The 14,466-nt window shown below is 40.7% G+C and overlaps 1 protein-coding gene across 2 annotated transcripts in view; it reads right to left on the minus strand.

Moving 5' to 3' along the window:
• Slc1a2 (solute carrier family 1 member 2) overlaps positions 1-14,466 on the minus strand; it is a 138,024-nt gene that overhangs the window by 1,892 nt on the left and 121,666 nt on the right. For both annotated transcript variants that reach the window (XM_048788591.1, XM_015477780.2), the window contains exon 10: positions 4,143-4,374. In XM_048788591.1, the coding sequence (XP_048644548.1) occupies positions 4,143-4,374 (232 nt within the window). The remainder of the gene's footprint in view (positions 1-4,142; positions 4,375-14,466) is intronic.

Consider the following 14,466-nt stretch of genomic DNA (forward strand, 5'->3'; position numbering starts at 1 on the left):
AAAAAAAGGGGGGGGGGGGGGGTTATATGGAGAAGCACTAGATCCAGGGTTGTAATACACAACTGAGTATTGTTTTTAAAAAGAGTTCCTTCCAAATTGATTTTTGAACCTGTCTTGGCATTCAGAAGTGATTTGAGAGTTAAAATATCACAAGTATTTAGGGATTACGGATGTTTTGCAATTTGGGGGATAGCTCCTAATACAGTTTTAGGATTGTGGGGTGTCTTGCTATCCGCAGACCCATCACACAGTAACATAATTTTAAAAATACAATGAGTGCCATGTGCTACTCCATACAATCACAGAGAGAAAATTCCAGAACTAGACAGCTAGTTCTACTCATGCATGTGAAAAGTTCAGTTACAATGAGGCCAGGTATATTTCACACAGGTACAATTTTGGTTTTTTAATTAATTAAATAACTTATTCATTTTGCGGTGATGAGGATAGAACCCAAGGCTTTACACGTGCCAGGCAAGTGATCTGCCACTAAGCTAAATTCCCAGTCTCTGCTCATTTTAAAAATCAGAAATCATCATGATTTGGCTCTACCAAATAAGCTATCTTTACATTAAAAAAATTGTTTTAAGGAGAGGGGGGAGGATTCAAAGCCTGAGGTCAGTCATAATAATTCAAATTATTTCAGTGCAGACATTTAATTAATCAAATATAATTATTAGACCATCTATATTATGCTTTCCTGGCTCAAAGCAAACTGAACCCTTATGCAGAATGGGAGGTTCTCCCCTCCACTACTAAGCAGTTTTCCTAGCTTACCTTCTGTCTGTCCTCAACGTCATGTGCAAACTTAAACCCACGACTGATATTCCACATAATGGAGAGACTGGATTTATGGAAGCATTAGAATATGGAGACATGACAAATGCAGCAATGTTTGAAAGAAATCTGACCTTCTTACCCAAGTGGAAATGAAATGCATGCATCATGAGCATGCAGCATGCTGAGAACAGAGAACCAAGCGCCCTTTGCAAACCAAGCAAATAAAAATAAAAGCCATTCATTCCTCCCATCCCTATTAGCCACCCCCTACCATTTTGTTTAGGAAGTCCATGCAGTTAGCAATGACTAGGCCACATGCAGTTATTCTGATTAAAATGTAAAAGCTATCACATAACTTCAAGCTACTATTACCAGGCAAGAGTTGAAAATAGACCAACATGACATAACAATACTTGAAGTGGTTAAAGTTTTGACCAGAGCTACAGCAAATTGGTTTCCCCTTCAGTGAACTGTCAAGAAAGTCTGCCAGGGACAGACTGGACAAAGCTGGCTGTTCACTGTGACCTTGAATGTGCTCATTTGGTTCTTAGTGCTGAACCAGATCAATAGCAGTGCAAAATTGTCAATCACAGTGTGGTGCCTTTGTAAGGATCACACAGAACTTGGAGGAGGTGGGGTTTTTTGTTTTGTTTTTATGTTTGTTTTATGTTTGTATGTTTGTTGCCTATGCTTCAAGAGGAGCTGGGAAAGGATTTTTTTCTGGCATTTCCTTTCCTGGCTAAACTAATGAAAGTTGGGACTTGACTCCCTAACCCATTTTACCCATCTGTGGTCCAATCACTTGAGGATAGAAAAGAAAAAGGGGAGAGTTTTGGCAGGAAACATTTATTTTTCCCATGCTGGCTTAAAAACTGAGGAGACTGAAACTGACTAGAAGAAATTTCAAAGGAATGAATAAGTATGGCCCAGATATTGTGAAAAATGCTGTTCACTCATCCCCATCGCTCTGACTACCTGCTTCTATGTCAGTGTTAACACAATTAACTGACCTGGAGAGAGAGGAGCCAACTTGCCCATCCCACCAAAGGCTGAGGACCATCTCGTCTTCTCTAAGCTGAACCCAGTCACTTTACTAAAAATGCAAACAGCTGAAATAGTTATTAAGCCAATGATTCTATTGTCATCATCTTCATGACCTGCTCTGTTGGGTCATTGACCATTTAAATGCTAACAAATGAACACATCTACAGGTGGCTGGTTGAATAGTCAACTGAGAAGAGATTGAGCTATGTCAGTCTCTATGGTCCATCTCAGACTGATCCATTTGTATGAAACTGTCCATCAAAAAGGTTACATTAAATATAGCATGGAGTCAAGATGACAAGAGGATACATTCAACAAATATTTACAGAGTACCTATATATAACATGCCAGACACTGTTTTAGAAGTTGGGGACATGGTAGTGATGAATAGGGACAAAATTCTACTGTTCATAAGCTTACTTCTTAGGGACAGGAATAATTCACAACCATCTCCTTTTAGAGTTTGAAATATTTTGCTTAAAAATGAAGCAAATTTCTCCTGGTGTCCTTTAAGAAAAAAAAAAATCAGGAAGCTTTAACTGTAAAGACATCTCCATGCACATACACCTTTATTTTTTTTTTTCAAAACATGTTCTTGACAATATTAAGAAACCTCTTGAAACATTCCAAAAGGGCTATGACACAGGCAATTAACCACTAGGATTCCTCATACATATGACTGTGAAATTAAAAAAATATATATGATTATTGCCATTTTGTCTCGTGCAATTTTTTCTTACATGTCAATGATTTGAGTTCAAGTCCTATCTTCTCTACAACACTGTACATTCCGTTCACTGTCCTCTAGTGCCTAATTAAGGGGTTTGTCAGTAAAAACTTGATGAATGATCAAAATGCAGGATGTCCCAGACATGAGGTGGGGACACTCAACTAAACCTTACAAGGCACATGATAAGTATTTGTGAAATATAATAGAATATAAATCCATTCCATGAGAATGTGGACCCTTGACGAACATTTCAATGGGGAATAGTGTTTTCACTTCTGAAAAACACTAATTCCAATGAATGGATCATGCCCTTTAGGTAGATGTGAATTTTAAAAAATTTAAATTATTTTCACTGAGTCCAATAATTCATGCAATGGCTTCTTGGTGGGTAGGTTTCTTCTCTGATTTGTATCAGAGCCCCTGCTCACCCACCCATGTACCTGATGCAGAGGAGATAAACAGAAGACTGTGCCTGGTCCACTAGAATTCCAGACCTATGACACAGTCCAGTGAAGAGAATTGCTTCCTTAGATGTCTGTCACAAATCAGGGTATGTATTTGGAATGGCTCAGATATAACACAGGAAAGAATCAAAGATTTAATGTGATTATATCAACAGGAATCAAAAGGGTACCAGAGACGGCATGTGGCTCAGTGATTAAGCACCTCTGGGTTCAATCCCCAGTACCAGATAAATAAATAAATAAAGCTAAAAAGGTACCAGAGATCTGTGGTGGGACCAGATTGTCCTCAGTTGCTTCATGGAATCATTTTAGCAAACCAGACCCAAGTTGACTCTGCCCACCTGCCAGGGTTTCTCCAAGTTTGCTTTACTCTGGTCATAACACTCTGTCTTTAACAAGGTCCAGTTAGCTACAATGAAGGCTAGGCAGAGCCCATCACGCTTGAAGACTTGGCCCCCAACAGCCTGGAGAAGAACCCAGTACATCCACGCTGTAGAAAAAGATGGCGCTGCTAGGTAGTATGTGAGATACAGTGTTTTTAAAAGACTTATCTGGATAATTGTTCTGAAGGATAGTTTTTCTTCACTTGAAATTGCTTCCCTATTTTGGGAGCAAAGTACTGCCAGGTCAAAACTTACCCTTCCCACAAAAAAATAATTAAGAGAAAGCAAAGTTCTATGGGCACACTTTTTACCAATTTTATATACAACAAAGAGGAACACTCATGCGGTATCAATTGAGTGGTATTTTCTCAATGTTCCATTCAAGGAATAGAAGATTGAGAAGCCAGAAGAGCTCTAGCCATCTCCACATTCTTGGGTAAAATAGTCAAGAAGGCTAACCAATTAGTAGAGTAGGTTGATGCCGGAATGAGAACGGTTGTAACACATCACATAGATGAAACAAGCAACAGATTGGTTCTTTTAGTGTCAGACTTGATTTCCTGCCATGTTAGACACAGAGTTAGATGAGCTGGGACTCATAGAAGCTTAGATTACATGGGTTTTTTTTTTTTTTTTAAAAAAAAACATGTCAGTAATGGATGCAGGGGTTTTTTGTTCTTTAAAGAAGTCGAGCATGCACTACTATATACAAGTCTCGATATCCAGGAATGAAAAAGGTACCTTGCACTCATCTACTATGACAGAGTTGTGTGCGGCATAGACACATTGATTAGAGTTGCTTTCCCTGTGGTTCTTCATGTCATCGTAAATGGACTGAGTCTTGGTCATTTCAATGTCTTCATGCACTCGGTGTTGGGAGTCAATTGTATCCAGCTCAGACTTGGAGAGGTGATAGACAATCCCTGCCCCAAAAGAGTCACCCACGACATTGACTGAAGTTCTCATCCTGTCCCTGGGATAAAGAACAGAAGAAGTTTAATGAGGAAGCATTGTGATGTGATGGTTGAAAGGTCAAGGTCTAGAGCAAGAGAGATTTGGGGTTGAGTTCTGACTCCACCTTTTCCCTCTGTCTGACCGGGGCCAACTTATTTAACCTTTATGGACCTTGATTTCCACTTCTCTTATAGGCTTGTGTGAGAACTAAATGAAATACCGTAGGTAAAGTGCTTAGCAAAAAATGCCCGATGAATGGTAAAGAACCAATAAGAAACAGCCAAGGAAAAGAGGAGAAGAAAGAATTAGAGAGAAATGTGTCCCGGTCTCAAAACTGGTATCTAGGCTCCAGACACACCTAATTGTGCCCGACATTGTATCCTTTCAAACTGTTCTTCAAGGATTCCATACTACCTCTGCTGATTTTGTTTTATTAATTCTACTAAAAACAACTAAGGAGCTGTGAACTTTTCCGTAATAGAAAACCCATCTTTTTTTTTTAAGGGTGTAAACTAAGCCTGCCCTTTCCCCCAGCTTGCCACCCCCCAACCCTGCAGAGATTGCTGTTGGATAGCAAACCAGCCACAATTTTCTCAAATATGTGTTGTGACTGTGTGCCCCAGAAAAATAAAAATAGTGTATCTTCTTTTTTCTATTAACCTAAAAAAAATGAATCTTCCATACTGTTTCTGGAACCATAAAGTACTAAGAATGCCCTTCTTCTAGTCATGTGTTGCAGATTCTAACTTGAAATATATGATGGTTGATATACAACTCTTCCTCTTAGGAGATCCATGCCAGAAAGGTTAAGTGAGTTTCTAAGAGTAAGTAATGTCCTCCCATCTGTAAGTATGAACCAAATCATTGTGAAAAATCCTTTTAGCATGTTTACTAGGTATTCAAAGTCCTAAAGAGAAGGATTCTGGAAAACTACTAAGCAAGTTTGTAAATAAGTAAACAACACAAAAAAATAAAAGAAAGGAAATTAGGTAAAGATGCTGCTGAGAAATTCTTAGTTCAGGACATTCTAGCCTTCCATTCAAATAATGAGTACTATGATTAGTTCCAAGCAAAGTGTAAACTTTAGTGTTTTTTTTTTTTTTCTTGGAACACAGGTATAAAATAAATTCTATTTCCTGTGCTCAAACCTACATCCAGGAAAGAATAATAATAAAGCTGTACTTTGAGAAGTCTATCCTGGCTCCCTTGAAAGCCTGTTGTTTGAAAAGTATAAACCAGCTGTCCTGATTTCAAGCAGGAAGATGCTGCCCATGGGGTGGGGACAAAATCAGGGTTGACTCTGAACTCTCAGGAGCATCTCTCCATCTTGGAATGTTCTTGCCTTCTTCTGCTCTGGAGAATCTGCCTGAGGGTGATAAAGTCTGTATATAAATGAAGACAAGGTCTTGAGGTAATCCACCAAATCAACACTTGAAGTAGATTACTAGGAAGCCCCAGTACAAGGGTATGAGGAGCAATATATGACAGTAGTCAAGAAATGCATGGTGACGGGAGGAATATGAAGCTCTCGTGTACTTGTGCACTATAGGTGGCTATGCAAGCAGCAATGTATTGCACATTTCAAAAAGCTAGAGGAAAGGATTTGGAAGTTTTCACCATAAAGAAATGATTAATTTTTAATGAGACAGATATCTTTAACCTGATTTAAACATGTAACGTGCATACGTGTATTGAAATATTAGTTACCTTGTTAATATGTATGATTCTGTTTTGATGTATCAGTTTAAAATAAAATTCGAAAGAACAAAGTAAGAAAAAGAAAAAAGCATGGATTCTAGAGGCAGACTGACTTGGATTCAAATGCTATATTTGCCCCTTCCATGTTGGGCAACCCTGGTCATGTTAGCATTTGTGAGCTGTAGTTGTCTCAGCTATAAAACTGAATAACCAGTACAGCCAAATAAAAAGGGTTCTTGTAAAGATCAAATAACATAGCAAAGTGTTTAGACTTCCATTTAGTCTGGACCCAAAAGACATTATTTAACATATGTGTACTTTCAATATTACTCTAAATTTTATCAGGTAAATTCAAATGTATTTTTGGTAGTTCCTTGGTAGAACATCCAAACATACCTGGCTAAGCTGCTGTCTCCCCCTAAAAACACTAACTTCACTTATAGGAAAATTCCTCTGATGCTAAGAGCCAAGTATATGATGCATGGCATTTTTGGTTGAAAGGTGACGCCAGCTAGCCATTGAGATGATATGATTATGTTAAGATTTGCATTCATATGGATATTGGACTCCTGGAGAGTTCCCATTGGTTGGGGAAGTACAGTAGGAGGGAGTTCCGGGGGAGGAACTTCCTCTGGCGGTTCCGGGAGAACGCCGCGTGTGATCTTCCCGGGCGCATACCGGACATTGGAGGCAGTTTCAAAAAATAAAGTTTGTTCCTGCTTGAGTGGCTCGTGATTTTGTGCCCAGCCAGACTGCGGCACTCTGACAGCTCTCCCAACTAACTTGCTGTGTTATCTGGCCATCATCTAGTTGTGGTCTGCTGAGGAAGTAGTGAACCCTATAATCCAAAAATCTGAAATGCCCCCAAATCCAAAAGTTTTGAGTACCAATATGATGCCATAAGTGGAACATTTCACACATCACCTCATGTGACAGGTCACAGAAAAAAAAATGTAGGTTCACTAAAAATATTGTATAAAATCACCTTCATCTGATATAGACATACGTGTGTGTGCATGTATGTGTGCATGTTACATGAAACAAATGAATTTGGTCTTTTGACTTGGGGTCCATCCCCAAGATATCTCATTGTGTATAGGGCAACTATTTAAAAATTAAAAAAAGAAAAAAAACTGAACTCTGAAACACTTATGGTCCCAAATATTTCAGATAAGAGATATTGAATTCCTCCTTGGCAAGTGTCCGGTACCTTTGACCAAATGTTAAATTCCAAAGAATGATAAAGTCTTCAAAAACAACTCTCTGAGTACCCATCGATCCCATGATCCAGGAGTACCTGCTTTATTGGAGAATAGATGGGCAAGAGGTAATGGGGTAATAATGACTAAGATGATGACGATGATTATGTCACACTGACCAGGTATAGGAATATACTTTACTGATAGTACCTTAAATCATACTTAACATAACTACAAAAACATAGGAGGTCCTGTTATTCACATTTAATACATGAAAAAAAAGTGAATTCTGAGGAGATCAAGTGGCTTCCCAAAGTGCCAGTCATAGGAAACTCATAGAGCCAAATTTAACACACACAGTATGATTCCAGAATCCACTGCCTGACACATGTTGCAAAGAAACTCATAGCTACACAGCCCTGATTTTGAATCTAGCTCAGTCACTTAATAACCATGTGATTTGGATGATTTGCTGCTATCGTCCAAACATCTACATCCCTCCAAAAGTTATATATTGAACCTAGTCCCCATAATGATAGTATTAGCAGGAGAAGCCTTTGGGAGATGATAAATTCATGAGGGTGGGGCCCTCAAGAATGGGATTAATGCCTTTATAAAATATGCCCATCAGAGATCCCTTTCCCCATAGACCATGTGAGATTACAGTGAGAACATAACTATCTGCGAGAAAGCGAGCTCTACAAGACACGGTATTTGCCAGTTCCTCCGTCTTGGACTGCTCAGCTTTCAGAATGGTGAGAAATAACCTCCCTTACTTATAAGCCACCTATTTCATGGCATACTGTTACAGCACCCTGAATGGGCTAAAACACTTGCTCGGCCAGAATTTTCCTCATACAGCCCAAATATCTATTTCATAGGATTTGGGAAAGATAAAGTCAGTTCATGACCCGTAGTTTATACTCAGTATATCCTGGCTCCTTTCCTTTTGTGTATAACCCCCATTCACCATTACGTGGACAACAGCATAAAATACTAAGCTCAAAGTTCATGACTTCTCTGTTTAATAAAGGCACATTCACTCAAAAGTTCACAGACTCCTGTTTCTTCAACCCTTAACTTTTGAAACCAGATTTCTTCTCACCTAAAGCAGCCACTGAGTCAAGTTTTTGGGATAGGATTTCTGGATGAGCTTTCCCACGGTTGTACAGTCATCTGTCTTTAATTCCATCAGTTCTTGGAAACAGCCATCAGGACAGGAATGGATGGAAGACAGAGTTGAGTAGAATTAAAGCAGACTGATGTAGCTGCCAAAATCAAAATAGAAAGGGCCCTGGACCTGGGGTTGGAGCCTTAGCCCACATCTTCTGACTCACCTGAGAAAATCACTTCTCACCTGAGCAGGAAGTAGGGAATGAAGCTATTCCCAACCTCACAGGAGGCTGTGAGGGTTCAATATGATCAGAGAAACACTCAGTATGTCTGAAGTACTCATTACAGGTTGCAAGAACCCATGAACCTGCAAACATTCTTTTTAACATTCTGCAAACATTCTCTCAATAGCTAAGTAAAAAGAAGAAACCATCAACACCAATACTTGCTGAGTTTGTTTGTTAATGAATTCATTCCTTCAACAGATGCCAATGAGCATATTAGTGTGTGCAGGGTGTTCAGGACAGCAAAGAATAAAACAAGACCCTGCCAACCCTTCCTTTTTCCCAAGAACCTCACTTTCTTGTCTTCCACATGAGAGTGAAATCAATGTTTTAATAGGAATGAGTACTGAGGGCTATAGGGTTATAGAGGTGGGATACTCTATTACACATGGGGCACAGGAAAAGCTTCCAGTAGACATATCTTGAGTTGGGCCCAAAGGATGAGTCCAAAAAATAGAGCTTTGGAGAGACGAGAAATAAACACGAAATCTAAGAGAAGGGAGCACTCCAAAGAATTCAAGATGACTGAATAGAGTAAAAGAAGCAGAAAATAAGAATTAACTTAAGTCACAAATGGCCTTAAGAGTCAAATTCAGACAGCTAGGACTTTACCCAAAGTGTAGTTAGGAGCCATTTAAGGGAAAGATCATGTTTATGGGCTAAATAAGGACTAGACTGAGAGAGGGACCAGTTAATGAGGATGTACTAGGTATACAGACAGATGAATTAGATGGAGATTTAGGATATAGAATTAAAGAACTTGAGAGGACTAGTTGGTTGTAAGGAATACAGAAGAAGAACAGTCAAGCATTGGGGGCATGACCAACTCGGGTGGGAAGGGTTCTCATTTCAGTTTGAACACATTGAGCGTGGAGCGTGTGACTTAGTCAAGAGGTGATGTACCACAGGTGACTAGGAATATATACTGATGGTCACCAGACACACCTGGGATGCAGGACATAAATTAGGATCATTATATAGACGTAACCATAAATGCCACAGGAGTGTTGGTTTACCCTCAGAGAGAATGTAGAGGGAGAAGAGCAGACACAGCAGACTAGATCACTGAGGGCAACTAACATTTAAGGAATGAGCAAAGGAATAAAAAGAAGTATGTTCTAAAAAGAAGGGTGCCGTGGACAATGCCAAGTACTGCCTAGAGGTCAAGGAGAAGCGTCTCTTGGTTTCAGCCATAAAGATGCCCCTGTTGTTGATGTGCTAAGGGCAGTTTCTATATGGAGGTAGGGACAGAAGTCGGTTCACTATAGGTAAATAATCGTGAAGTGAAGAATTGGGGGACATTATACGTAATCATTTTATTCCAGAAGATTTATTATGAAGATGAGGAGAAGGAATGTTTGACGAAGAATTTTTGGTTTGCTTTTATTTTAAGATGTGGAATATTTGAACATGTTTAAATTCTAACGAGAAGGAATTGGTGGAAGAGGAACTAAAGGTATAGAGAAGAGGGGATCATGTACAGAGTTGGGCCCCTAGGGAGATTTGAGAGGATGGGCTCCAAAGTGGGGATGATGGTCATGTCTTTGGCAGAAGGACTCTGTCCCACCTCTACGGAAGAGGAGTGAACAGTAAGTTTATGCAGATGTCTAAGTGAAATGGCAACAGCGAAAGGAGATCTGGTGAAGAGCAAGATGCAAATTTGCAAATTTGGATTACGCGATGCTATTAGAGCCCTGTCAGGGCCAGGTTTCTCTGCCACAAAGTATACTGGGAAAATTCACAGGATGCCCAGGCCAGGAGGTCCATCGTGGCTCCTCTGTCTGGATCTTTCTTTCTGAATGTACTGACAAACAGCATCACAGAGAACCTAGGGGAATGTCTGACCAACTCAGGGGAAGTCCAAAGCAGGATGTGGGAATTTATGGTGCACATCTGGAAAGTTTCTCCACAAGCAAGTACTTTCATTTTCCTTCATGATCACCCCTGGCCTCTCAGGGAACTGTGTCTTTTATGTTGACCTCAGCAACTTTTAGGTTGTCCAGATTAAAAAAAAAAAAATAGAGGTATAGACCCTGTCTTTGGGTCTGGATGCTGTGTGATTGGATTGCAAGAAGAAGACAGAGGTGAGAGAAGAATCTTGCATTTAGTGGACTCACTAGATGACACAGCTGTCCTTTGGGGGCTGCCAGGAACCAAAGATGGAAGGGGGGCTTGACAGTGATTGCACAGTCACTGGGTCTGCTCATGGGAAGAAAAATAATTGCCAAGGTGCTCTGTTTCTTCTCTATCTCCTGGTCTAAATCCTTTGGCAAGAAAGAAGTGGGATTGTCAGAAAAGCCTGTTTCTCAAAGAAAAACAGAGCTGAGGAGGTTGGCTTGCACATGAGTCCTCTGATCCTTTGTATTAGGTCATACCACAGAAATTGCCATTTTTGTAATTCTAAAGAGGCCAAATATTGGCAGTTTCATATGATTCAACTTACTGAAAACAAACTACAGTGCCTGCTCTCAGAAGGCAGGGTGCTAAGGGACTGTCATGAGGGTACCGTGTGGCAGAGAGGTCACCTAAAACCCCAGGCCTGGGGGAAAATAAAGGGCTAAAGCCATGTGGGGTTAAGGAAGGGAAGGAGACTCCCCTCTGACCTTGGGTCAAGAGTGTGAACTTTGGATCTCGGACTGAGCTGCAACCCTGGATCCATCAAGGTGAGTTACTTAACCTTTCCCACTCACGTTTCTCACTTGCAAAATATGGAAATCAATACCCAGCTCCAGACACAGGACAAGACAATCATCATCACCGTCTGAGAGGTGCTCCACAAACCCTCTGCATGAAAGGCTTACGTGGCACAAAGTAGGTGCCAGCCATCAACTGCTCAGCGTGTTACTATTATTACTTCAAGTAAAAAGCAAATGAGATCACTTCCTCCTTAATTCCCCAACCAAATCTTATGCACACTCCTCTTTTAGCAACTAGCATATGCTGTTAGAATTTCTTGACCACATCTCTTGGGATTTTTTTTTTTTTAACTTCAGTACTAGACTATAAACTCTTTGAGCTGTGACCATATTTTATAGTTATCAGGATCTGTGGGAGATTGATTCTTGGACTCCACGTGGATCTCCAATGCATAGATGCTCATAGAGGAACTTTGTGAAAGTTCCTTTCACAAAATGGCTTGGTGTTTGCATATAACCTACACAGATCCTTCCGTATACTTTAAATCATCTCTAGGTTGCTTAGAGTAACTAAAACACCAGAAATGCTATGACTGTTGTTTTGCTATACTGTTTAGTGGGTGATGGTAAGAAAAACAACTGTATGTGTTCAGTCGGACACAGATTTTTTTTTTTTCTTTTTTTTTTATGTCCACTCTTGGTTGAATCTGAGGATGTAGAAACCAATGACTGTTCCTTCAGGCCCGGGATGGTGTGGGGAAAGTTGGGAGATGGGTATATGAAGGAAGTAAGATGGGATGGACTTTTACTTTGGGAACTCTAGAGACTAGAGAACTGGTTTTTATTTAGTAAGATGTCTGGCTGGAAACTTTGGATGTGAAAAGGGCATAACCTTGGAGGTGGAGGGAGATGCAGACAGCCCAAACTGTTTTGCAACTGAAAATAAGAGAGGCATCCAGAGAGCTGGGGGAAGAACCAAACAGATGGGGATCGAGGAGATCCAGCAAGACAGTGAGAGGCCAAGAAAGGTGGAAACAGGGCAGGGAGATGCTCAGAGGCTGGGAACATAAAAAGGTTTGTTGTTGTTGTTGATTTTAAGAAAAGGGATGCCTAATATTAAAATTTTAATTCCTGTGCTACGTGACATTATTAATGGTGACTACAGTACTTCAGAGAATCAGCAGTTGAGATTCAATGGCAGGTAAAGGAAACTTTTTCATTTTCTCACTCTCCAGAGATTTGCTCTCTCCCCTTTCTGTGAACACACATTTCTTTTGTAATATGTTAGAAATGATTTTGCTGTATAGAGCTACCCCCTACTCTGTCTCCTTGATCTGTAGTTGTACTGCCCCAAGGCAGGGACACATTAGTGGAGGGGGAAGGACTCAGTGGGATAGGGGTTACCTTTCACAGTGAGGTTGGACAGAGAGTAGAGATAAGGCAGGAGGTAGAAATGAGGAGAATTCAGTGTATGTGCTGAAATCAAAGACTAAGATCAACAGACGGGCCTGGAATCTTCAAAGATAAGACAGATGTGGGAATTAGTTTTCTTTTCAATCAGGCATGGAGTGGAGTTTAAGTCAGTTGTGTGAGAGTGTGTTTGTGTGTGTACGAATGCACATTGGCAGACCTGGAACCCCCAAGCAATGGGGGTGACCCAATCAGGTCATCTGGGTCTGAATCCGAGTTCACACATTTAATATCCACTAAACTGGGATAAGTCAATACTATCAGCTGCCTAATTGTGTACTACCACTTTTAAACAAATTCATGTCAAGTGCTTAGAGCAATAGGTAACACTTAAGGACACTCATTGAAAATTAGCTCTTAGCATTCTGTGTCCTTTTGAAGAATTTTTATTGAATGGATGCAGAAACTGTGAAGAGTTTCTCAAAAAAGAGCAGAGGGGCTTCTATGACCACCATCAGGAACTCTTATCAGGATCTCTAGTTCCTTGCTTCTGGAAGTGAGGTCCCTGGACTGATCATCAGCATCACCTGGGAACTTGTTAGAAGTGACAATTACTGAGCCCCAATACAGATTCTGCAACAGATTTTGGTGCACACTCAAGTTTGAGAACCAAAACTCTATTCCCTCCAGAGAGGCTTCAGAGGAGCTTCAGAGTCTGTCCTGCAGGATGAGGACTCTTCGTGGGCCATCTCAACTGTACCTGCCCCAACACTATCAAATGTGAGTGTGGAAGAGAGGCTCAGCATCCCCTACCCTCCCTTTTTCTTTCCTTCTTAAATGGAATGCTCATGTTTATTTGTATACAAACATCCATCACCAGCAGAATCTTAACATCAGGACTCCCAACCAGAAGGCACCCAAAGATATTGGGTTTAGATTTCTTTTCAACCTATAGCCAGACCGAATTACTTACTACCTCTCCCTGATATGGGCTCCAAGTTTTTACTCCATCCTGTCTCTGTGGTGGGGGTGTCAGTGAGCTCTCTTATAAATATCTGCCAAGGGTTTCCCCCACACAAATGGCTTCCTGGATCCAGGGGAAGGTTCTGCTTTTAACCAGTCCTGCCTATCTGTTGTTCTAGGACTTGGGCACTTTTCAGGGCTCTGAAATCTTGGATTTCACCATGACATTTACAGATCAGCTAAGCCTGCCCATTGAAAAGTATCCAGGGCTTCGCAGGCAGTAATGAGGCTGGCTGGTGTCCAGCGGCTGGCAAGCACTGTGACACATTAAATGTCACTGAAGCTTTGTTTGGTTTTAGACTGAAAAATTGCTAGAGTTATAAAAGCGTACAGACTTTGCCTAAAGAGGACAAAAATTCCCCCATCTTTTTCTTTGCTTTTCCTCTACCAACTACTTTTCTGAGAAACTCTCTCAGCCTCCCCCTTGCCACCACCTCAACTCAAGCCCCACCCCAACCTACACACTGACCAGCACCCAAACACCATGGAGCCTACCCTAAGAGCTCGTTTCCAGAACTCCTCTAGCTGGTGAGAAAGAATGTGGCACCATTACTAATTCAAAGCAGACCTGACCCAGCTACAGGCTCAGATGCCTATCTTCCCAGTACCCCCAACCCTCCCTTTTTCTTTCCTTCTTAAATGGAATACTCATGTTTATTTGTATACAAACATCCTTCACCAGCAGAATCTTAACATCAGGACTCACAACCAGAAGGTACCCGAAGATATTGGGTTTAGATTCCTGCAT

Source organism: Marmota marmota, unplaced genomic scaffold, assembly GCF_001458135.2.
Source record: "Marmota marmota marmota unplaced genomic scaffold, marMar, whole genome shotgun sequence".
In the NCBI taxonomy this organism is placed as follows: Eukaryota; Metazoa; Chordata; class Mammalia; order Rodentia; family Sciuridae; genus Marmota; species Marmota marmota.